Source organism: Ambystoma mexicanum, unplaced genomic scaffold (genome assembly GCF_040938575.1).
Source record: "Ambystoma mexicanum isolate Mex_15411 unplaced genomic scaffold, UKY_AmexF1_1 Mex_scaf70, whole genome shotgun sequence".
Lineage (NCBI taxonomy): Eukaryota > Metazoa > Chordata > Amphibia > Caudata > Ambystomatidae > Ambystoma > Ambystoma mexicanum.
This window is the reverse complement of record NW_027182489.1, coordinates 115,941-139,254: the sequence shown is the minus strand read 5'-3', so window position 1 is coordinate 139,254 and position 23,314 is coordinate 115,941. Positions and strand designations below refer to the sequence as shown.

The 23,314-nt window shown below is 50.8% G+C and overlaps 1 protein-coding gene across 1 annotated transcript in view; it reads right to left on the bottom strand.

The window, feature by feature from the left end:
• LOC138562830 (GTPase IMAP family member 9-like) overlaps positions 1–23,314 on the bottom strand; it is a 300,990-nt gene that overhangs the window by 202,515 nt on the left and 75,161 nt on the right. Inside the window, exon 2 of the mRNA XM_069642800.1 lies at positions 13,298–13,377. Coding sequence (XP_069498901.1) covers positions 13,298–13,320 — 23 coding nt within the window. The 5' untranslated portion in view covers positions 13,321–13,377. The remainder of the gene's footprint in view (positions 1–13,297; positions 13,378–23,314) is intronic.

Below are 23,314 nucleotides of genomic sequence, written 5' to 3'. Positions count from 1 at the left end.
TCAACATGAGCTAATGCAACGAAACGGCTGATCAGGCCGAAATGTTAGATAGAAATAGGGATGCCACTAGGGCCAGTAGATTTAATAGTGTAGAATGTGTTATAAAATATGCTGCAATACTATTTGCAATAATGATTTTCTATAGGTCCTGGTATTATACTGTTTTGCTGGTGGCAAATGAAATGAACAAAGGGGGGAGCGGGGCCAAAATGATAAAGCAAGGATCTAAACTGATATGGACTGGAGTAAAAGAAATTTGGGAGGACACTTATAATGTTGAACAGCATAGCATAAATGCAACGCCACCATATAAAAAATTGTGTGCAAATGTAATTGCAATCCCACTGTTGAATGATACTATGACCAAAGAAAAAGAGCTCGGATGGGGTGTAAATGATGATTATTATTATTGGTTAACTAACTCGAGAAATACAAGCATGCGCACACACACAACACCAGAAACTATTACTGAATACACACATGTCACCACGAACAACACCAATGATGCATGGTCTGGAATATTCCCAATTCCATTCCAACAAGTCAATATGCGATCGAAAGGCAAAAGAAGGAGGAGAAAAAGGGGGGGATACAGACACGATATTTATCATGACCTGGGGTTAGATGAAACAGAGGATCTGCGCCACCCTGACCAATCAAATAAATGGTATTCAGACATGAGAACGGCAGCGAAGTAAGCAAGTAATGAAAGTTGCTACGTATGCTCACTCATTCCCCACGCATCTGGGACACCGAAAATGTTGGTTCCGCAAGAAGTACCCTTGTCTGAGGCCCAATGTCTGATTCATCTAGTTCTGTTTAGGATAAAAAAGACATTTCAGGCACACACAGTCACCCTGGAAAAATTGGAAAACGAACAAACATGCACTAGCAGACGACAAGGAGTAATTTGCCTCCAAGAGCCATTTTTCATCATAAAAGGGACAAGATATGCAGAAAACAAGTGGCATGAGGAGACAATTTAATGCAAAGCAGAGGGGCTCCGAGGGCTGCCAGACGAAACATACGAGTGGGTCACAGCATATCACCAAGCTGACATGGGTTACACCACTGGAGAAACCCATAAAGATTCAAAAGGAAACACTGCACAAACTTTGCTTCCATGGAGAAGGGAAGGTGAACATGGGACGTGCACAAAAGTGCAACAAGACTTTAATAATACCAGATATGAAAAAAGGCACTGCCGCACTAATGGACATTTACTGGATCTGTGGCAAACACGCTTACCTACATTTCCCAGCCTCCTGAAGGGGCACTTGCGTCCTAGCCACACTCCACACAGCACTAATGGTGATACCAGAAAGCAACGTTCAGCTTACAGCAGGGCCATCGCTGGCAGTTCGGCAGCAGGCCAATCGGCTGAACCATCGACAGCGCCCGATGAGACAATCACGGAGCCCCCAGCATACGAACTATTGTCAGAAGAAACATTGAAAACCAAGTTGTCACGCAGCAAAAGATCCAATTATATCTCGTCCAAATCATCAGAACTCCTTGCTGAAATCCCACAACAGTATAAGCTTTTCTCATCTGCAGAAACATTTTTTGCATCGCTTTTAGTACCACGCCTCCAAGCACAAACAAATGCAAAATGGCTGCAGATCACGCGCTGGGAGCTCATCCAACTAGCCAACGACACTGAAGAAGGAGTCAACGTTATAAAAATAGAGCTCCGTGCACTGCGCCTGATGACAATGCAGAACAGATATGTCTTAGATCTCCTCATGGCGATGGACGGTGGTGTTTGCAAAAAAATTGGGGGGGCCTGTTGCACCTGGGTTCCAACTTCAGATGCTGATAACGGGACACTGTCACACGTGATAACAGCAGTGCATAATTTAGGAGAAAGAATGAGAACAGAAGGTGGAGCAGACAACAGCACGTGGTTCGACGATCTGTTCAGCTGGATACCATCGTGGGTGAACATCGCAGCGAAAATATTCATTCCCATTATTGTCTTTCTTCTCCTAATATTCTGTGTGTTCCAACTGGGACTACGATGCTTTGAAAATAACATGCCTAATTCAGCAATGATGATGGTGACAGTGGGCCGGCAGACAATGGTAGCTACCATGATAGATGCACAAGTACAAACTGGAGAATACACCACAGTACAAAATGACTGCCCTGTATAGGCAGTATGAGAACAGGGTCGATAATTTACACTACACTGCCATCAGAGAACCAAAGGAATTACAGTGGCATGAAGAGGTTTGGATAGATTTGGATGGGGATGGTGGGATATACTTAATGGTCACCCCAGAAGATTATGCAAGAAGAGGTAACAGCTTGAGAAGTGTGTGCAAAGCATGGATGCCAATAAAAGGTACTCCCGCCTGGGAGGAGGCTGTTGCTGAGGCTGAGCGCTACCGAAGGGAGAACGGAAAAAACAAGATAAGTAACTTGTTACTTTAGATGTAACGAAAGGGGGGAATGTATGGGAGCGAGGGGCCCCCAGGCCCTTTGCGCCGCACACTCCTTAGTACAAAGCCTGGACCAATGCCTCCAGTAGTGGGTTCGCCCCTTGCCCTTATGTAATGTTAACCACGGTTGACAGCTGCATAGATGGGACCACTGAGCAGGACACGGGGCATCCATCTTTTGTGCTCCTTTTCGGCTGCATCTTGGTAACTAGGCCTCACTGCGATAGTACAGCAAGGCTCAGCTCCCCCTTCCACCGCAGCAGCCAAGGACAGACACCCACACAAGGCGCGCAGGCAGCTGGCTGGCCCCCACCCTTGCACTCCCTTTCGGGAAGGAAAGCTCTGCATTCCCATTCTCACGCTGAAGCTGGAGAAATTAGCTACAACTAATACGATACAGTATTCATCCTCTGAGATCACTGCCTACATGAGAACCGGCATGTGAACCAGCATGTGAACCAGCATGGACTAAGCGCTTTCTGACTCGCTTGCCTCCATAAACGTGCATGTCACCAACCCCCATCTAGAGTAATTTACTGCCGTCCTGACCCTGCGCCCCCTGCAAGGTATCTCTTTCAAGTACCAGACCCTCGCCTGCGCTGCAAAACCCACCCAAACACACCCACGACTAACTTTAAGAACCTTGCCTCAGTATATTTTTACTTATACTAATAAAACCGAAAAGTTTAGTTCACTTTAGTAAATGCACAATAAAGGTCAAGGCCTCCAAATAAAGCCACTAATGACCCTATTGTATTAAACGATAAATTCTATGTGTGATTTGTGTAGAAATATGAAAAGTAGCATAAAATGTTTAGATAAATTGTTATTTAGTGTTTTACGAATGATACATATTAGCTTAGATAGTGACCACGAGTTCAACCCGGCAACAACCTTCACCTCTGTGAAGCACAAGACGCCTGACGTCCATCATCCAGCCAACCAGACAGAAGAGATGCCACCCACACCCACACCTACAGCACCATCCCGCCTGGCCAATCGGATTTACTTAGCATTTTTTGTTAGAATTACTTTAATTGATAAATATACAAGTAGTGATGTAAAATGGTCAGAGTGTTTTTGGGATATTTCCGAGCTTGTGAAATAAACCCTTCCTTGAGACTCTCGCAGCTGGTTCTCAGTGCCTCATTCCCCGACAAGGGGTTGTGTTGGTTATTTTATTATCTCTTACACGTAGTTAGTCGGGGTATTAACCTACACAACCCAAGTCGCACTCTGCCCTGATAGGCTGGGGGGTTATCACGCCAGGATAGCCACCCCACTGTGTGAGTGACAGATAGGCTGTGTGAATGGGGGTCTTTCTGCATAAAAGCAGGGATCTGAGGACTGGAGGACAAGACATCGCCACTGGAACTAAGAAACCCGAAGAGGAGAGAAGCCAAAGACATCTGCAACGACTGAACCACCGGTGAAGCCCTGCTGCAGATTCTCACCACTTTTCTCCAAAGACTGGAGAAGATCTTCACCTGCAAGAGTCTACTTCCCTTGAGCTGGTGGGGTCAACCAGTTCGCCAATCGCCTTCCAGGACCTGCCTTGGTCGAATCGACAGTGCCAAGCACTAGGAGAACTGATAGCCAAGAACCCCTCCACCACAAACGCGATTTAAAGGAGCGTACCTCTTATTCGGTTTTGGCTTCCCGCGGCTGGCTTCAACCCAGGGCAGTGCAGTAACTCGAACTTTCCTCCACGACGAGAGCATCTCTTCCTCTGCTGGATCTCCCAAACTGCAGGAACTGCCAGGAACTACCGCCACCGCCGGAGCCTCTTCCACTTTTAAGGTACATTGTTCCGTAGGCCTCCCATTTCATTGGGTACTGCTAAAGGTGTTTTAAATCCTTTACTTACCTTCTGCGTTGGCCGCCCGTATCGTCTAACATTGTCTTTTTACCTTCTGCACCCTCCTTTTCAAACGTTAAAGAAAGACTTGACTGCAGCTACTAGAACCGTTTGAACCCAGGCACTTTGCCTTGTACCACTGACGATGGCACAGGCCTATTGACTTTGGCTAATTCCGTTACAACTGCCTTCTCTAGATTGCTTTTCATCAAGAAATGGGTTGGTGCATCTAAAACTCTTATAACCACCTTTCCTTCCCCTTTCTATTTTGTTGAAGTGCCATTTTGCTCGGTTTTCATCTAAGTATTGCTGATGCTAAAGTACTGTCTTGCCTAACTTGTTCACAATCCGATTGGGAAGTGTTGCTGGTGTGTTTAAGAGTGTAACCCTGTATAAGTTGACCTTTCCCACCCTCTGAAGAAATTGATAAAGTGCCATTTCTGCTTGGTTTACACTGTGCCGTTTTGCTCAGTTTTCACTCTTGCTCAAACTTGTCTACAATTTAAATAGGGAGTTGTGTATACTTTTCTTGAATGCTTGACTGCTTTAACTTGTTTTAATGATAGTGATTTGTTTTTTAACTAAGAGTGTGTAAAATAAATATATATATATATTCTTTTTGATACAAAGCTTTGGTCAGTGTTTCCTTGTTCCATAGTACTGTAGTCCTATTGTGTAAACCCTGAATACTGCTCCTCTCCCTCTTGAGATAAGTCTGACTGCTCAGCCACAGCTACCAACTAAATCTGTGTGGTACAGACTGATACCAAAGGGGATTTATTGCTCATACCTGTAGTCTTAATCTTCTGTAGTGCTCCCTGAGGGAACTGCACAGGATTCTACCTAACACTGGTGTACAGCGGTGGGATAAAGTATTGGATTTACATCTTAGAGTGCTGCTAGTACCTTGGTACAACTAACCACAAGGCTTAACAATCACTCAAAGTTTATTTTAAACAAAAGTCAATTATGGAAAGATATAGCCAGGAGACCCTCGTATATACTGCTGCTTACTTAAGGGATCTGTGCAGACAGAAAAGTCTTCCTGTCAAAGGCAAGAAATCAGAGTTGATAGAAAGATTGTTAGAAAACCAAAGTCTGGAGAGAGGAGCTGTAGTGCCTACTCCTCCAGCAACTGTAGCATATATTGATGATGATAATGTTGAAGATGTTATTGGTGAGTCAGATGATGAAGAGGAGGATAACAATGTCACCCCCTCTGGGCCTCGACCTGCTCAAAAGCCTCAAGCCTTGCCTACTGGACCATTGTCAGGTCCCACATTAAGTCCTGAATTTATCACTCTAGAAAAAATGAGACTTGAATTCAAAAGAATTAGTGCCCAATCTGAACAGGAGCACCAAGAACTAAGGCTCAAAGAAATAGAGCTCAACCATGAGCTTGAGATGAAGAAATTGTCTTTGGAAAATTCTTCTCTCCCCGAATCCTCTAGATCTTCCAGTCCAAAGAGACCCGGATGCCTAAAGAGATTGTGGGTATGTATGAACCTAAGTTGGATGTATTAGATTGGTTGGCTATGTTTGAATATAATCATGGGCTCCAGGAAATCACAGGGAATCAGTTGATCCCCTGGTTATTCTCTAGGCTCCCCACTGCTGCATCTGATGTGGTAATGGAGGTGGGGGAGGTGGATCGGATGGACTATGAATGTGTAAAGCTAGCTTTGATAGCTAGATTTGGGAAGAACCCTTCCCAGTACCCTAAGAGGTTTAGGACCCTCAAAAAGCATGATGGTGCCCCTTGGGCTACCTGGGTAAGTGAATGTTTGAAGAACTTAGAGGGATGGATTAAGGGTTACAGAGTGAACACTTATGAAGGAATGAAAAATCTTGTCATGTTGGAGTCTATCTATGATGCTTGCTCTCCTGAGCTCAGACAGCACTTGGCTGATTCAAAGGAAATATATTCCAAGAAAATAGCTAAGGCTGCTGACTTGTGGGTTGCCAACAGGGCTACTTACAAGGATTCTGGGGTCACTCAGAAAAAGGACCCAAACAAAACTCTAAGGGTAAGCCATAAGGGAAACCGAATCAGGCTAGTGTACCTTCCGGTCCCAGACCTGAAGGGGGTCAGTGCAAGCCACCATTCATAAAGCCATTTGGAAAATGTTATGTTTGTGGTTCAACTGACCATGTGAAAGGGGATCCCAGATGTAAGGGTAAACCTTGAGGGGTCCACATTGTCTCCTTAGCCTTTGCTCCAGAGGAGGAAGTACAAATGGTCAGTGTAAACGTTCAACTACTGGCTGAAGACCCCATCCGATTCTCAGCTAGTGTATCATTAGTATCCTTGGGGTTGTGGGAATAACAGAATTTAGATGTGTATAATTCTATCCCAAATAATACTAAAGAGTATTATAAAGACAGTGGGGCTCATTCTGAGTTTGGAGGTAAGGGAAAAACAATGCCGGTAAAGGATTACCGCTACAGGCTATTCTGACCAGCCAAACCACTATTAGCAGCATCCTAAAGTACGGTGCCTCTAATAGCGGCATGGGCACGGGCACGTGAGCCATCATGCCGGCGATAGTATCATGCCGTAAACTGGAGGAGATCACAAGTGAAGCGGACATGCAAATACCGGCATCATGAAGGTGTTAAAAGTGGTTACTGGCATGCTGTAAATACCAACATCTCTGACCAACCGTGAAATGCCATGTGCAGAGTTCCCAACAGCCACAGGTGCACACAATCAGCACGGGTGGAGGCAATGGAGTCTGGCCCAGTACAAAAGTAGCACACCCACACACCACACCCCCTCCTACATCAAGATGATTCCAATAGTATTAGCATTACTGGAGCTGGAGGACATGCTTGCATTGCCATGCCAGCAACAACAACAACAACAGCCGGCACCACAGAGGAGACGCAGGAGGAGAAGGAGGGTGAGACAGGCCCAGCATGCCCCATCAGTGCAGCCAGCATTAACACGCAGGCAGCCCCAATCCCTCGCATCAGAGTCAGTCCTTTCAACCTAACCCCTGAGCAGATCCACACCCTGTACCGTCTGGACCGGGACACCATCACCACCATCGTGGACATGATACACGACGACATTGACAGCCTCATTGAAAAACGTACCGCCATCCCCCCTTCTACTGAAGGTAGTGTCTGTGCTCCACTTCCTTGCCACAGGCACATACCAGCACACAGTGGGGCACATGCATGGCATATCACAACCCTTATTTTCTCGCATTCTGAACCAAGTGCTGGATGCCCTCCTCAAGCACACAAGGGACTACATATCCCTACCACGGACTCCCCAGGAGATTTCTGATACAAAAGTTGGCTTCCATGCACTGGCAGGCATGGCAAATTGTGTAGGTGCCCTTGACCGCACTCATGTGGAGTTGGTGGTCCCGCATGCCATGGAGGTGGTGTACCGCAAGCAAAACCACTCCATCAATGTGCAGATGGTATGCAACATCAGCAAGATCATCACACATTGTTGTGCCCAATGTCCCGAATCAACTCATGACTCTATGGTCCTGTGGAACGCCACGCTACCACGCTTCACGGAGCGACATGCTGGATGACATGCCTGGCTGCTTGGTAAGTTGCATGACTGACACATGGCATTGAAATGGGGGGAGAGCTGCACACACCACCATGCTGTCAATGTTGATGTGACTGCACGATGTGCACATCAACGAACACTGTGCCCCAAAGCATCACAAACGGTACATGACACCCAAATCCCATAGCAATGAAGAAAGGTCAACACCTATCACTACCTGACTAACAGTAAACCACCCCGCATCCCACAACACGTGCACCACTCATCAGCGGTCCTCACCTTCCGTAACGCTATCTAGCAACATGCAGTGCCATTGCACTATGTTGCTGTCTCCAGCAAATCACCACACAGAGCAAGCATCCCTGGGAGTGCATTGAACTGAACCAACTAGGGAATCCACTGTCTGTCACAGGGCCGCCACACCCACAGGAGTGCTGCATGTCACCATGGGAATAATCAGCGTTGATTGCCTAATATTGCACAGACTACTGCCAACGCACCCTCTAAGTTAATCTCACAGGACACAACACCTCACTAATTTGACACTAACACAGCTGTATGCATACTCGATGCATGTGCAACAAGACGTCAGTGCACACCATGTATCATCTTGAAGATGCAACCCACACCATCAGTCCATGGCACAGGACACGTTGAGGGACTGAAGATGGCATAAATACATCCAGGGACATGTGCATGTGGCCAAGGATAATCTGCAGGCATGTGTGACTAGTACAGCTGTCCATCATGAATCGACTGACATTTACCTTTGATTGCCTCTCATGCAGGTGATAGTGGCTATCCCTTGAAGCCGTGGCTCCTCACCCCTGTCCAAAACCCACAGAACAGGCACGAGGAGGACTACAATCGTTCCCATACCCGTACCCGTCTGGTCATCGAGCAGACCTTTGGCCTGTTGAAGGCATGGTTTTGCTGCCTTAGCCGGTCGGGTGGGGCACTCCTCTACAGGCATGAGAAGGAGGCCAAGATCATCATGGCATGTGTCATGCTTCACAATATATGTATCCGCCAGAACATGCCCCTTCCCCCTGACATTCAACTACTACCGCCTGATGATGATGAAGGGGAAGAAGAAGATGGGGTTGCACATCATTGCGGTGCCGATGCACATGAGGGACGTGCTGTGCCTGGTCAGTAATTGCACAATATTTCTGACACACATGGCTGCAGAGGGTGACATGATAGTTGGACAGAGGGCAAAGGGTATGGGAGTACATGTACACTATGCACTGTATATCAATAAATGACACATGCGCAATGATGAATGTCCACTCAGGTCTTGCTTTTCACACAACGGATGTATTAAATATTACAATGATAATGAAAGTGCAAAAACCCTCTACCACACTCAGCCCCCTCCCCCCACAACTCCCCCACACACTCTCACCCCCTTCCCACTACCCCCATAACTCCCCCACACACCCTCACCCCCTCGCACTCCCCCCATAACTCACCCACACATGTCCCATCAAGTCTCTAATGCCTACATGAGGTTGCCCTGGCTATCAATTTGCACTCCCTGGTCCAAGGTGGCGGCATGTCTTGCTGGCGCTGGGTATGTGCTGACCTGCCGAGCAGGCTCGTCTGGGTCGAGCTAGATGATGACTGTGTCGCCGCCTGCTCGGATTGGTTAGCCAGATGCCCTGCCTCCATGGCATCGGCTATGCGGCCTAGTACCTGGCGGAGGGCGGAGACCTCCTGGCAGAGGCGGCTTGTGTTATCGGCAAATATTTTGGCCTCGGAGGTGGTGTTCTCCGTGATGGACCTGCCTAGAGAGGCGATGTTCTCCCACCACTCCTGTTTGGCCAGTGTGTTGTCCTCAACAAACTGCCGCACAAGGGCAGTCAGCTGTTCTGACCGCTTCGGCCCTGCGGGTGCACCTGTGGAGGTTGATGGTCCCTGGCTGTCCTGCTCAGCCTCTATACTCGGCAATATGGGACTGAAGTGCCCTTCCATTTGCTCCTGGCCAGACTGCTCCGGGGTGGTGGTGTGCTCAGTTTCAAGGGATGATATTTGGGGGAATGCCGTTGGACTGGGCGTGCGGACCACTTCTGATGCATTGTCTTCAACGGGCATCCATATGTCATCCTGTGTGTCCTCCACAGCCAGGGGTGCTGGGGCTACCACCTCCACAGCCAAACTTGACTCTTCAGAGTGTGGTGCCTCGCCTGATTCCTCAGGATGGCCAATGGGTGGTGGTGCTTCGGCCTCTACGGCCCTTGGCGGCACCAATGTACTGGCAACCTGGGGTGTCTTGCCTGGTGGTGCACGGCAGCCCCTGGGTTGTCCCTTCGAGGTCGAAGGACGGTTGGCGTCATCCCAGGACCTCTTCGAGGGTGTGGTCTTTGCAGGGGTTGCGTTCTGCCCATCGCTGTCATGGTCAGAGCCTGTGGGGGTCGAAGAGTTGGATGGCATGAGTGATGTTTTGATAGGCATCATAGATACATTTGGACAATTGATCATCCACACAATTGGGGGTAATAGGCCTTTGAGTTTGGATGAGCACGTTGTTTGATACATGGGTGGGTTATGCAGGCATACGTCGACGTCACTCATGTTGGCCAAGAGCTATGCTATCTGACATGCATATTTGTTGGGGCCTGCATGCTGTGTGCCTCATGGCATTTACATCTTTGTGTGGTATGTGTCAGGTACGGCATTGCCTTGCTTCAGGCATCTGCATGTGTCTGTGATGCGTGTGCCTACTTTGCTGGGAATGTGTGTGTGTTGGACCATGGCTTGACTCTTTGGACCGACATATTGGTTGACTTTCATCAGATTCGGCATTACAGTGTCTTTTTAGGACACTCACCTCCATCGGCCGATGTTGTGGCGCCACACTCCATCTCGGCAACACCTTCAATCCCCTCCATTCTGATCATGCTGGCGCAGATGTCCTCCCATGGGGTCAGCTTGATGGGTGAGCTGGGACCTCCTCCTGTTGCCATTGCCTGGCTCCTGTTGACTGAGAGTATGTTTCTTACTCTGAGTCGCAAGTCGTCCCAGCGCTTACGGCAGTCTTTGGTGGTGCGTGGGGTGTTTCCCACAGCACTAACTTTCTGTGCCACAAGTGCCCAGATCTCCTTTTTTTTATATGGCCTCCCTCTTCATGCTGGTTGCAAAGACATTACCAACATGCTCCTGCAGTGTCCCGGCCAGCATCTCCAACTCATCCTCGTTGAATCTCTCCTTGCGCTGGCGGGCAGCTCCCTTCTTAAGGGCCTTGGGCATAGTGGTGTGTTTGGAGAATGTTTTCTGAAAAACAGCAGAGTCCCACAGGTCCTGTGTGGTGAGGATGGCAATGGATTCTGTTTTTAAAGATCGCCGCCGTGCTCCTTCCCGTTCCTGTGCGATGACGCTTCTTTCGGATCTGCTTATTAGCGGTGACTGTTATTAGCGGTCACTGCTAATAATGGTCACCGCTAATGCTGCATTGGGCCATGCCGGTAGTGCTATCTGCGCTATGCATGATGACGCTAAGGGCATTTTTCGTGCCTTTAACGGCATGGCAGTAATGAACTTACCGGCATGGCGCAAAGCTTGTGCCCGCGAAGTCGTAATTTTCCTCTATTAGCGGACTAATGACTGCCCGGACACGCTATTTACGCTATGCCGGTAAGGACCGTTACTTACCTCCAAACTTGGAATGACCCCCAATGTCTCATGGTGAGAAGGTCTATACGTAATGAGACAGCCCTAATCTAATGAGCTGGGGCATAAGGAGACCCTTAAGTGAAGGATACAGGGAGCTAGACAGAGCTCCTCTGTGTACTCTTCAATGACATCACCAGACATCTCACCCTTACAAAGTAGGTCCAAGTTATCACTCCGGTGAAAAAGCATAATACACGTATCTTGATTCTGCAGAAGCAAGAAAAGTGGGCTTACTGTCCTGGGATACTGCTTAACTTGCTGCAGAAACAGCAATGAAAAGGGAATGAAAATATGATATCCCTTAAACTACCACCAAAACTGTATTTCAAATGTCATTTAATACATTCACCATTGCCGGCAACAACATCTCTGTCTCCAACAGCGTTAAAACTCTTGGGATTTACCTTGACTCCTCCCTTACACTAACCAGACAAATCAATGCCATCTCTTCCGTCACCGCCTACACTTGTAAGCTCATCAATGCCAGTAGACCTTACCTCTCGACCTCCAACTGCACTACGCTAGCCAGAGCTCTAGTACTCTCAAAAGTCGACTATTGCAATGCACTCTATCTGGGACCAGCCAAAAGTACATCAACAAGCTTCAAGTAATCCAAAATAATGCACTAAGAACAGCACTGAACATACCCAAACACGAGCACATCTCTGACGCTAGACGATCCACCCAATGTCTATCCATACCTCAGAGAATCGAGTATAAAACACTCTCTCTTACACACAAATGCTTGTCCAACCAAGCACCAAGATACCTCTCGGACAACTTTACGCACCGCACTCCATCTCGCCCAACCAGATCAGCCCAAACACACTGCTTAAATGTCCCCAGATTTAAGCTCCAAAAAGCAGGTGGCACAAGCTTCCCTGTGCTCGCCACTAAACTGTGGAACTCCCTACCAACCGATCTCAGATCCAAACCTTCCTTTCACCGCTTCAGACACAGTGCCAAAACATGGTTACTTGCCAAAGAAATCTAAATACTTCAACTTCATACAAATTATTTAGCCACACAATTGTATATATTTTGTGCAACTCTTGTATATATTGCAGAAACGTAAATGCCTTACTATGCTCTCAACAACCTTGCTAATGCTCATATACTGCCTGTGCAATCTGCACAATTTACAAACCATTTAAATACCTCATAATGTCTATACTTCATGTAATGATTATATGCTCACTGCGACTGTACTATTTTTGCATTTTTGTAACCATGCCTACAACAATGTAGCCATGCCAAGCACCTGGATGCCCCAGGGCCAGGCGGCGCTATACAAATAATAAACTAAACTAAATTCAAATTATTAACTATTTCCAGCTGACTGGTACCCAAGGAGATGGCCAATCACTGAGCATGCCGTATTGAATAGCAGAGGTCCACATTCTTTGACAGCCCCCAGAGTCTCCTCTTGCACCATGGATATTTCTGGCCTCACACATTTATTTTAAAAACTCTGAAGTAAACCTAATTAAAGTGTTGCTTCTTCTCACTAGCCTAACTAGACTCTTCTAGTCTATTGTCAGTTTTCATTATGTTGCTGTAATGAAGACTGACAAGGGAGTCAAAGTGCACAGTTCTGGCAAGGGAGAAAAACACCCCCATTTGCCACTTGCGGGTACTATTAATCAATTGATGACCACTCGCTGGGCAGTCAGTCTCAGCCAGCCGCAGCACTACCAAGTCTATGTTAAGTGTCCTTGCAGCTCGGTCGCTCTGACCCGCGAGTGGCTATTGCTTAAGGAAAAGGCAAATGTAAAAGGCACATACCTCTGACTAGGATTCCCAGCCATGATGCTTGGGTTCTGTCACAAGGTTTTCTTGCAGATTTTAGAAGGTTGTCATCGTTGCTGAAAAAAATAAATGTCGACATTTTACACTGGAAGTTCCCTTGTGGGTGATTATATGTCGGCCTGGGACAGTAATATTGAATTTGTATTTGTTGTAATGAAGAAAAACAGCATGTCAATTTGAGCACACCTTATTGACAGATACATACACAGAGTACTCCTGATGACAGAGTGAAAGGCTAGTGTCTTAGGCCATTCGTTTGGATTGTGGGGTGCGTTTAAGGCCAGCTTTTGTCTTCCTGGCACATGTGTTTTTGTTTGTTTGTTTGTTTATTTATTTATTGTGCGCGCCACACCCGAAGGTATCAGGGCGCAAGAGGTAAGCAGGCGTACAGCTTAGTTACAGCAATTTTAAGGCAAACAATATATTGACAGCTTCATCATGCAAACAGCATATTTACAATACAATGTATTTAACATACAAAGTATTTACCATAAATGTACAACTTAGTTGCAGAGGTAGTGTGGAGCAACATAAGGTTGGAATTGTTCATGGAGACGATTTTGTGTCAATCTAGAAAGGCGTAATCCATGGAGGTAAATACAGAGAGACAGGTAAGTACAGTGAGACAGAAGTATGAGGATATCTACAGTGGTTAGGACATGTGTGGAAATGTATGCACTGGCTAGTAGAGAGTGTGCAGCAGAATGATTATTTACAATTGCACATCTAGTTAGACAAGATTAGTTGTCATTCTCTGGGAGCCATTTGATCATATTCTGTCTACATTTAGGGAAGGTTTGGTCCATTCTCAATTAGGCTGGAAAGGAGTTCCACAGTTGTGCCGCTTTGACTGTGAAGCTAGTGCCTCCAATGGTAGATCATTTGAAGCGAGGCACCTGAAGACAGTTCGAGTTAGTCCTTCTCAATGGTCTGGTTGAAGATTTTCTAGAGACTCTGTCCATCAGGTAACGTGGTGCCTTGTTATTAAGGCATATACGGGTGAGAGAGGCAATTTTTAGTTGCATTTTCCCATGTGTAGAAGGCCATTTATATTTTCTATTTGTGTCCGATATGTGTTCTTTCCAAGAGATACTTAGAGCAGCTCTAAGGGCATTGTTTTGGAGTACCTATATTTTATTAATAATGTACGTATTGGCGACGATGTATAGGGCATTACAATAATCTAGTCTGGAGAGAATCAAAGCTCTGGCTAGGATCATGCAACTGTTAGAGGATAGGAATTGTTTACCGGCTCTAATTAACTTTCAAGTGTATGGTGTGGATGAAGATTGGGTATTTACCTGTTCAGTAAAGTTTAAGGTTGAATCTAGGTAAAAGCCTAATGTTTTTACTTCTTTGGCTACTTTTATGGTATTCCCATAGATAATGAAAGATAAGTATTCCGAGCTAAGTCTAGTTAGGAGAGGTGCAGTGCCCCGGATGATGAGCTCTGTTTTGTCATCGTTCAGGCAGACGCCGTGATTAGCCATCCATGCCTGAACGATGCTGTAATTACCATTCACCAAGGCTAAATCCTTATCATAATCCCCAGTGAGTGATAGGAGGATCTGGGTATCATCTGTATAGTTAGTGTAGGTGATACCCAGATGATCAAGATCATCAAAAAGGGGCTTGGTGAAAATGTTATACAGGGTTGGAGAGACACATGATCCCTGGGACACCCACAGGTAATGGGGATGGGCTCAGCTGCTGCAGATGGAGAGAAAACCCTCATGGTCCTGTCACTAAGGAAGGAATATATCCATACTATAGCTTCACTGGAACAGTGGGCTAATGATTATTGCTAGTCACAATAGCCATGTTCAAAATAAGCGACCCTCTTACACAATTCAAACTGAAAACCAATATAGTTAAGGCAAGATGCCACTGATGGGTACCAATCCCCATTAAGAACTAACTATTATGGCTCATTTAATGCGGTATCCAAAGCACACAGGTAAACACCAAGATCACGCTTACCCGAAAATCGGAGCAACTAAGAGATAAAGGGGCCAGATCCCTGCAAATTGAATTGGTGCACACGGACCACCATTCCATGTAGCGGTTATCACCCTTGCGTCACGGAAGTGACGTAGGTGACGTGATGACGTCATACGTCGATCGCGTATAATGTCATGTTGTAAACATCGGCTTGATACGTTCCTCTAGAAAACACTAATTATCTTGGAGGTGGTTGAAACAAGCACTCAAACAGAACAAAAGGAGTAGGTGGGCAAAAAGGAATTTGGCCCACAAAATGTTTTGTGGAAAATGAAAACAAGGAACAGGTGGCAAACCACAAAGTGCCCAATTTTAAGTGAGTATTTCTTCATTGCAGACTTGATTCCAATTATTATCTCATATTTGAGAAAAGATGACTATGGTGAGAGACCTGAGGAATCCTCAAGCATTGACCATATATCATAGCGAAAAACTGGATAGATTGTCTAGCATGAATGAAAAAGCAGTACTATAACTTCCCTAATTATCAATGTAGATAAACAAACACTGTTATAGATGTCAAACATCACGTATGAGTCATTCAATAACACAACATTTCTTTGGTGTGTGATATCAGACACAATCAACTAGTGCTTGGTCATGACCAGCGTTAGTAATGGATTAAAGAAACACATGCATTTCATGATCGCTGTTCAAGCCCCTCACATTACATCAGGGGAAACAGACTAGTTTGGATTCCATCTGTCTCAGTCGAAGTTGAATATTGCTCCCTCTTTTGCCCAAAAATGTGAGGTTCGCTTTATCACTAAGTTGGTGTTCTAGTTGCCAATGTAAGGCAATGTAAGGCGAGAGGTGATTTGGCCTCGTGCGTCCTGAGACTCGCTAGATGTTCTCTAATTCTGATTCTTAATTGTCGCATAGTACTCCCAATGTACAATATAATTGCGTATACAATATAACATGACTTGCAATTGATAAAACTGTTGATTTTCACAACTGTTTCAAAAGCATCAGTAAATGATTGACAATTATCATAAGCATAAGGACATTGATTGCAATTCCAGCATTTGTAAAAACCATTTGCTGTTTTGAGCCAATTACCACAAGGACCAGCATCTGTGGTGTCCAAAAAAGATAGACATATTTTCTGTTTGATAGTAGTCGCTTTGGTGAACGTGAATTTGGGCTTGTCCGATAAAAATGGTCCTAGATCCTTATCTAATTGAAGGATATGCCAGTGCCTTTTAACTAGTTTGTATAGAGTTGAAGAGTCCTTAGACAACCTTGTGATGATAGAGATTTGCGATGATGTTTCCTTAGGTACCCTCTTATTCACCAATAAATCTCTCTGATTTTTATCTGCACATTTTGATGCTGCTTTATTGATGGTATGCAATTTATACCCTCTATTCATGAATCTTTGTTTAAGAGTTTCACATTCATTGGAGTAATCTGAAGTCATACTGCAATTCCTTCTTGCTCTATGGATTTCACCACTAAGGATATTATCAATAGTGGCCCTTTGATGGCTGCTCTGGGCAAGCAGCACAGAATTAACTTCAGTCAGTTTATGATAAGTTTTGGTTTGAATGTTGTTATTATGTTTATGTTTATTATTTGTAGTGCGCACCTAACCCGTGGGTAGCAGGGCGCAAAAGCGACAAGAGGATTGTACAGCTTAGGTTACAGAGCGCACAGTAGATGGCATCCAACTGGCTTACATTGCCGGAAGCATCAAAGCATTAGAACCGATACATCAAAATATAATTACCGGGAAATATACATAGTTTACAGGTTGTAGATAAATCTGAGTATAGAAGATGACAGGATATACACAATTTATACACAATTTACAGAATTTATAGTATATCGCAGCAAAGAAAGTGCGTTAGATGTCATGTTCCTTGATCCACAGGATGGTATTGGATCTGAATTGTGGGTAGGGAAGGTATATCCTGAGGGATGGTGGTAGGGAGTTCCAAAATTGTGCTGCTTTGACATGAAAGCTGTTCCCTCCAGACATAGTACATTTGAATCTTGGCACTAGAAGAAAGTTAGAGTTGGCCTTTCTAGAGGGGCGGCAGGAAACCGGTCTAGTGAATCTCGTTATCAAGTAGTGAGGGGCAGCTTGGTGGAGGCATTTGTGAGTCAGAGAGACAGATTTAAGGAACATTTTGGGGGTAATTCATAGAATTCAGCGCACAAGTGGTGCACGCGGCTGGCGCTCAGTGTGCGCATGCGAATCCCTGCGCCAGCCGCGTGCGCTAAAATACATTTCCGCGCACAGCGTATTCATGGATTACAGCCACCAAAACCAGCCGTGGTGCACAGTGGCGCAGCGAGCCTGCAGCAGCACCAGTTACGCCCCCAAGAACGCCCCTTGCGTAGGGAAAAGCCATCAAAATCCCCAATCCAGCACAAAGGGCTGCGCTAACCCTGTACCAGCACGGCAAGCGGGATACGTGTATCACTGGGGTGTGCGGGAAGTTTCTCACGTGATTTCAGCTGGGTACGTGTATTACTGGGGTGCGCGGAAAGTTTCACACGCGATTGGCCCTGTGCGAGCGGGGTACGTGTATTACTGGGGTGCGCGGGAAGTTTCACACGTGAATTCAGCAGGGTACGTGTATTTCAGGGGTGCGCGGAAAGTTTCACACGCGATTCCATCAGGGTACGTGTATTTCAAGGGTGCGCGGGAAGTTCCACACGCGATTCCATCAGGGTACATGTATATCGGGGGTGCACAGGAAGTTTCACACGCAATTTCAGCTGGGTACGTGTATTCCAGGGGTGCGCGGAAAGTTCCACACGTGAATGTCCTAGCTACGTGTATTTCGGAGTGCGTGGGAAGTTACACACGCGAATTCAGCAGGGTACGTGTATTTCAGGGGTGCGCGGGAAGTTCCACATGCGATTCCATCAGGGAACGTGTATATCAGGGGTGCGCGGGAAGTTTCACACGCGATTTCAGCTGGGTACGTGTATTCCAGGGGTGCACTGGAAGTTCCACACGTGAATGTCCTGGGTATGTGTATTTCGGGGTGCGCGGGAAGTTACACACGTCAATTCAGCAGGGTACGTGTATTTCTGGGGTGCGCGGGAAGTTCCACACACGATTCCATCAGGGTACGTTTATATCAGGGGTGCGCGGGAAGTTCCACACGCGATTCCATCAGGGTACGTGTATTTCAGGGGTGCGCGGGAAGTTCCACACGCGATTGGCCCCGTGCGAGCGGGGTACGTGTATTACTGGGGTGCGCGGGAAGTTTCATATGCGATTTCAGCTGGGTAGGTGTATTTCAGGGGTGCGCGGGAAGTTCCACACGCAAATGTCCTGGGTACCAGTATTTCGGGGTGCTTGGGAAGTTACACACGCGAATTCAGCAGGGTACGTGTATTTCAGGGGTGCGCGGAAAGTTCCACACGCGATTCCATCAGGGTACGTGTATATCAGGGGTGCACGGGAAGTTCCACACATGAATGTCCTGTGTACGTGTATTTCGGGGTGCGCGGGAAGTTTCACACGCGATTTCAGCAGGGTACGTGTATTTCAGGGGTTCCGTGGAGTACTACACGTGAATTGGCCGTGTGGGTCCTCCCAGGTGTTCGCTCTACAACCTCCATGGCCCCTGCAGGCAGCCCACACCACGGGGGACTACCCTGCACCCCTGCTCATGTCCCGCAGGCAGCTCATCCACCATGGGCATGCCCCCCAGCCAAGCCACATGTCACCTTGCACTACTGATAAACAATGCATGTCTCCCAGCACCCCCACCCCCCAGCAGTGCAGGGCACCCTCCACCAGGCCCCCACTCCTGTCTCCCAACACCCCCCCCAGCACTGTGGGGCACCCTCCACCAGGCCCCCACTCATGTCTCCCAGCAGCCCCACCCCCCAGCACTGTGGGGCACCCTCCACCAGGCCCCCACTCATGTCTCCCAGCACCTCCACCCCCAGCACTGTGGGGCACCCTCCACCAGGCCCCCACTCATGTCTCCCAGCACCCCCACTCCCCAGCACTGTGGGGCACCCTCCACCAGGCCCCCACTCATGTCTCCCAGCACCCCCACCCCCCAGCACTGTGGGGTACCCTCCACCAGGCCCCCCTCATGTCTCCCAGCACCCCACCCCCCAGCACTGTGGGGCACCTGCCAGCAGGCCCCCACTCATGTCCAACTCATGTCCCCCAGCACCCCCACCACCCACCACTGTGGGGCACCCTCCACCAGGCCCCCACTCATGTCTCCCAGCACCCCCCCCAGCACTGTGGGGCACCCTCCACCAGGCCCCCACTCATGTCTCCCAGCACCCCCACCCCCCAGCACTGTGAGGCACCCTCGACCAGGCCCCCACTCATGTCTCCCAACACCCCCCCCAGCACTGTGGGGCACCCTCCACCAGGCCCCCACTCATGTCTCCCAGCACCCCCACCCCCAGCACTGTGGGGCACCCTCCACCAGGCCCCCACTCATGTCTCCCAGCACCTCCACCCCCAGCACTGTGGGGCACCCTCCACCAGGCCCCCACGCATGTCTCCCAGCACCCCCACCCCCCAGCACTGTGGGGCACCCTCCACCAGGCCCCCACTCATGTCTCCCAGCACCCCCACCCCCCAGCACTGTGGGGCACCCTCCACCAGGCCCACACTCATGTCTCCCAGCACCCCACCCCCCAGCACTGTGGGGCACTTGCCAGCAGGCCCCCACTCATGTCCAACTCATGTCCCCCAGCACCCCCACCACCCACCACTGTGGGGCACCTTCCACCAGGCCCCCACTCATGTCTCCCAGCACCCCCACCCCCCAGTACTGTGGGGCACCCTCCACCAGGCCCCCACTCATGTCTCCCAGCACCCCCACCCCCCAGCACTGTGAGGCACCCTCCACCAGGCCCCCACTCATGTCTCCCAGCACCCCCCAGCACTGTGGGGCACCTGCCAGCAGGCCCCCACTCATGTTCAACTCATATCCCCCAGCACACCCACCCCCCAGCACTGTGGGGGACCCTCCACCAGGCCCCTCTCATGTTTCCCAGCACCCCCACCCCCCAGCACTGTGGGGCACCTGCCAGCAGGCCCCCACTCATGTCCCACTCATGTCCCCCTGCACCCCCACCCCCCAGCATCCAGGGGCACCCTCCACCAGGCCCCCACTCATGTCTCCCAGCACCCCCACCCCCAGCCATGCAGGGCACCCTCCACCAGGCCCCCACTCATGTCCAACTCATGTCCCCCAGCACCCCCACCCCCAGCACAGTGGGGCACCCTCCACCAGGCCCCCACTTATGTCTCCCAGCACCCCACCCCCCAGCACTGTGGGGCACCCTCCACCAGGCCCGCACTAATGTCTCCCAGCACCCCACCCCCCAGCACTGTGGGGCACCCTCCACCAGGCCCCCACTCATGTCTCCCAGCACCCCTACCCCCCAGCACTGTGGGGCACCCTCCACCAGGCCCGCACTCATGTCTCCCAGCACCCCCATCCCCCAGCACTGTGGGGCACCCTCCACCAGGCTCCCACTCATGTCTCCCAGCACCCCCACCCCCAGCACTGTGGGGCACCTGCCAGCAGGCCCCCACTCATGTCCCCCTGCACCCCCACCCCCCAGCACTGTGGGGCACCCTCCACCAGGCCCCCACTCATGTCTCCCAGCACCCCCACCCCCCAGCACTGTGCGGCACCCTCCACCAGGCCCCCACTCATGTCCAACTCATGTCCCCCAGCACCCCCACCCCCAGCACTGTGGGGCACCCTCCACCAGGCCCCCACTTATGTCTCCCAGCACCCCACCCCCCAGCACTGTGGGGCACCCTCCACCAGGCCCCCACTCATGTCTCCCAGCACCCCACCCCCCAGCACTGTGGGGCACCCTCCACCAGGCCCCCACTCATGTCTCCCAGCACCCCCACCCCCCAGCACTGTGGGGCACGCTCCACCAGGCCCCCACTCATGTCTCCCAGCACCTCCACCCCCCAGCACTGTGGGGCACCTGCCAGCAGGCCCCCACTCATCCAACTCATGTCCCCCAGCACCCCCACCCCCCAGCACTGTGGGGCATCCTCCACCAGGCCCCCACTCATGTCTCCCAGCACCCCCACCCCCCCGCACTGTAGGGCACCTGCCAGCAGGCCCCCACTCATGTCCCACTCATGTCCCCCTGCACCCCCACCCCCCAGCATCCAGGGGCACCCTCCACCAGGCCCCCACTCATGTCTCCCAGCACCCCCACCCCCCAGCAGTGCAGGGCACCCTCCACCAGGCCCCCACTCATGTCCCACTCATGTCCCCCTGCACCCCCACCCCCCAGCATCCAGGGGCACCCTCCACCAGGCCTCCACTCATGTCTCCCAGGACCCCCACCCCCCAGCAATGCAGGGCACCCTCCACCAGGCCTCCACTCATGTCTCCCAGCACCCCCACCCCCCAGCATCCAGGGGCACCTTCCACCAGGCCCCCACTCATGTCTCCCAGCACCCCCACCCCCCAGCAGTGCAGGGCACCCTCCACCAGGCCCCCACTCATGTCCAACTCATGTCCCCCAGCACCCCCACCCCCCAGCACTGTGGGGCACCCTCCACCAGGCCCCCACTCATGTCTCACAGCACCCCCACCCCCTAGCACTGTGGGGCACCCTCCACCAAGCCCCCACTCATGTCTCCCAGCACCTCCACCCCCCAGCACCGCGGGGCACCTGCCAGCAGGCCCCACTCATGTCCAACTCATGTCCCCCAGCACCCCCACCCCCCAGCACTGTGGGGCACCCTCCACCAGGCCCCCACTCATGTCTCCCAGCACCCCTACCCCCCAGCACTGTGGGGCACCCTCCACCAGGCCCGCACTCATGTCTCCCAGCACCCCCATCCTCCAGCACTGTGGGGCACCCTCCACCAGGCTCCCACTCATGTCTCCCAGCACCCCCACCCCCAGCACTGTGGGGCACCTGCCAGCAGGCCCCCACTCATGTCCCACTCATGTCCCCCTGCACCCCCACCCCCCAGCACTGTGGGGCACCCTCCACCAGGCCTGCACTCATGTCTCCCAGCACCCCCATCCCCCAGCACTGTGGGGCACCCTCCACCAGGCCCCCACTCATGTCTCCCAGCACCCCCACCCCCCAGCACTGTGCGGCACCCTCCAGCAGGCCCCCACACATGTCCAACTCATGTCCCCCAGCACCCCCCCCTCCAGCACTGTGGGGCACCCTCCACCAGGCCCCCACTTATGTCTCCCAGCACCCCACCCCCCAGCACTGTGGGGCACCCTCCACCAGGCCCCCACTCATGTCTCCCAGCACTGTGGGGCACCCTCCACCAGGCCCGCACTCATGTCTCCCAGCACCCCACCCTCCAGCACTGTGGGGCACCTGCCAGCAGGCCCCCACTCATTCAACTCATGTCCCCAAGCACCCCCACCCTCCAGCACTGTGGAGCACCCTCCACCAGGCCCCCACTTATGTCTCCCAGCACACCACCCCCCAGCACTGTGGGGCACCCTCCACCAGACCCGCACTCATGTCTCCCAGCACCCCACCCCCCAGCACTGTGGGGCACCCTCCAGCAGGCCCCCACTCATGTCCAACTCATGTCCCCCAGCACCCCCACCCCCAGCACTGTGGGGCACCCTCCACCAGGCCCCCACTTATGTCTCCCAGCACCCCACCCCCCAGCACTGTGGGGCACCCTCCACCAGGCCCGCACTCATGTCTCCCAGCACCCCACCCCCCAGCACTGTGGGGCACCCTCCACCAGGCCCCCACTCATGTCTCCCAGCACCCCTACCCCCCAGCACTGTGGGGCACCCTCCACCAGGCCCGCACTCATGTCTCCCAGCACCCCCATCCCCCAGCACTGTGGGGCACCCTCCACCAGGCCCCCACTCATGTCTCCCAGCACCCCCAGCACTGTGGGGCACCCTCCACCAGGCCCCCACTCATGTCTCCCAGCACCCCCACCCCCCAGCACTGTGGGGCACCCTCCACCAGGCCCCCACTCATGTCCCCCAGCACCCCCACCCCCCAGCACTGTGGGGCACC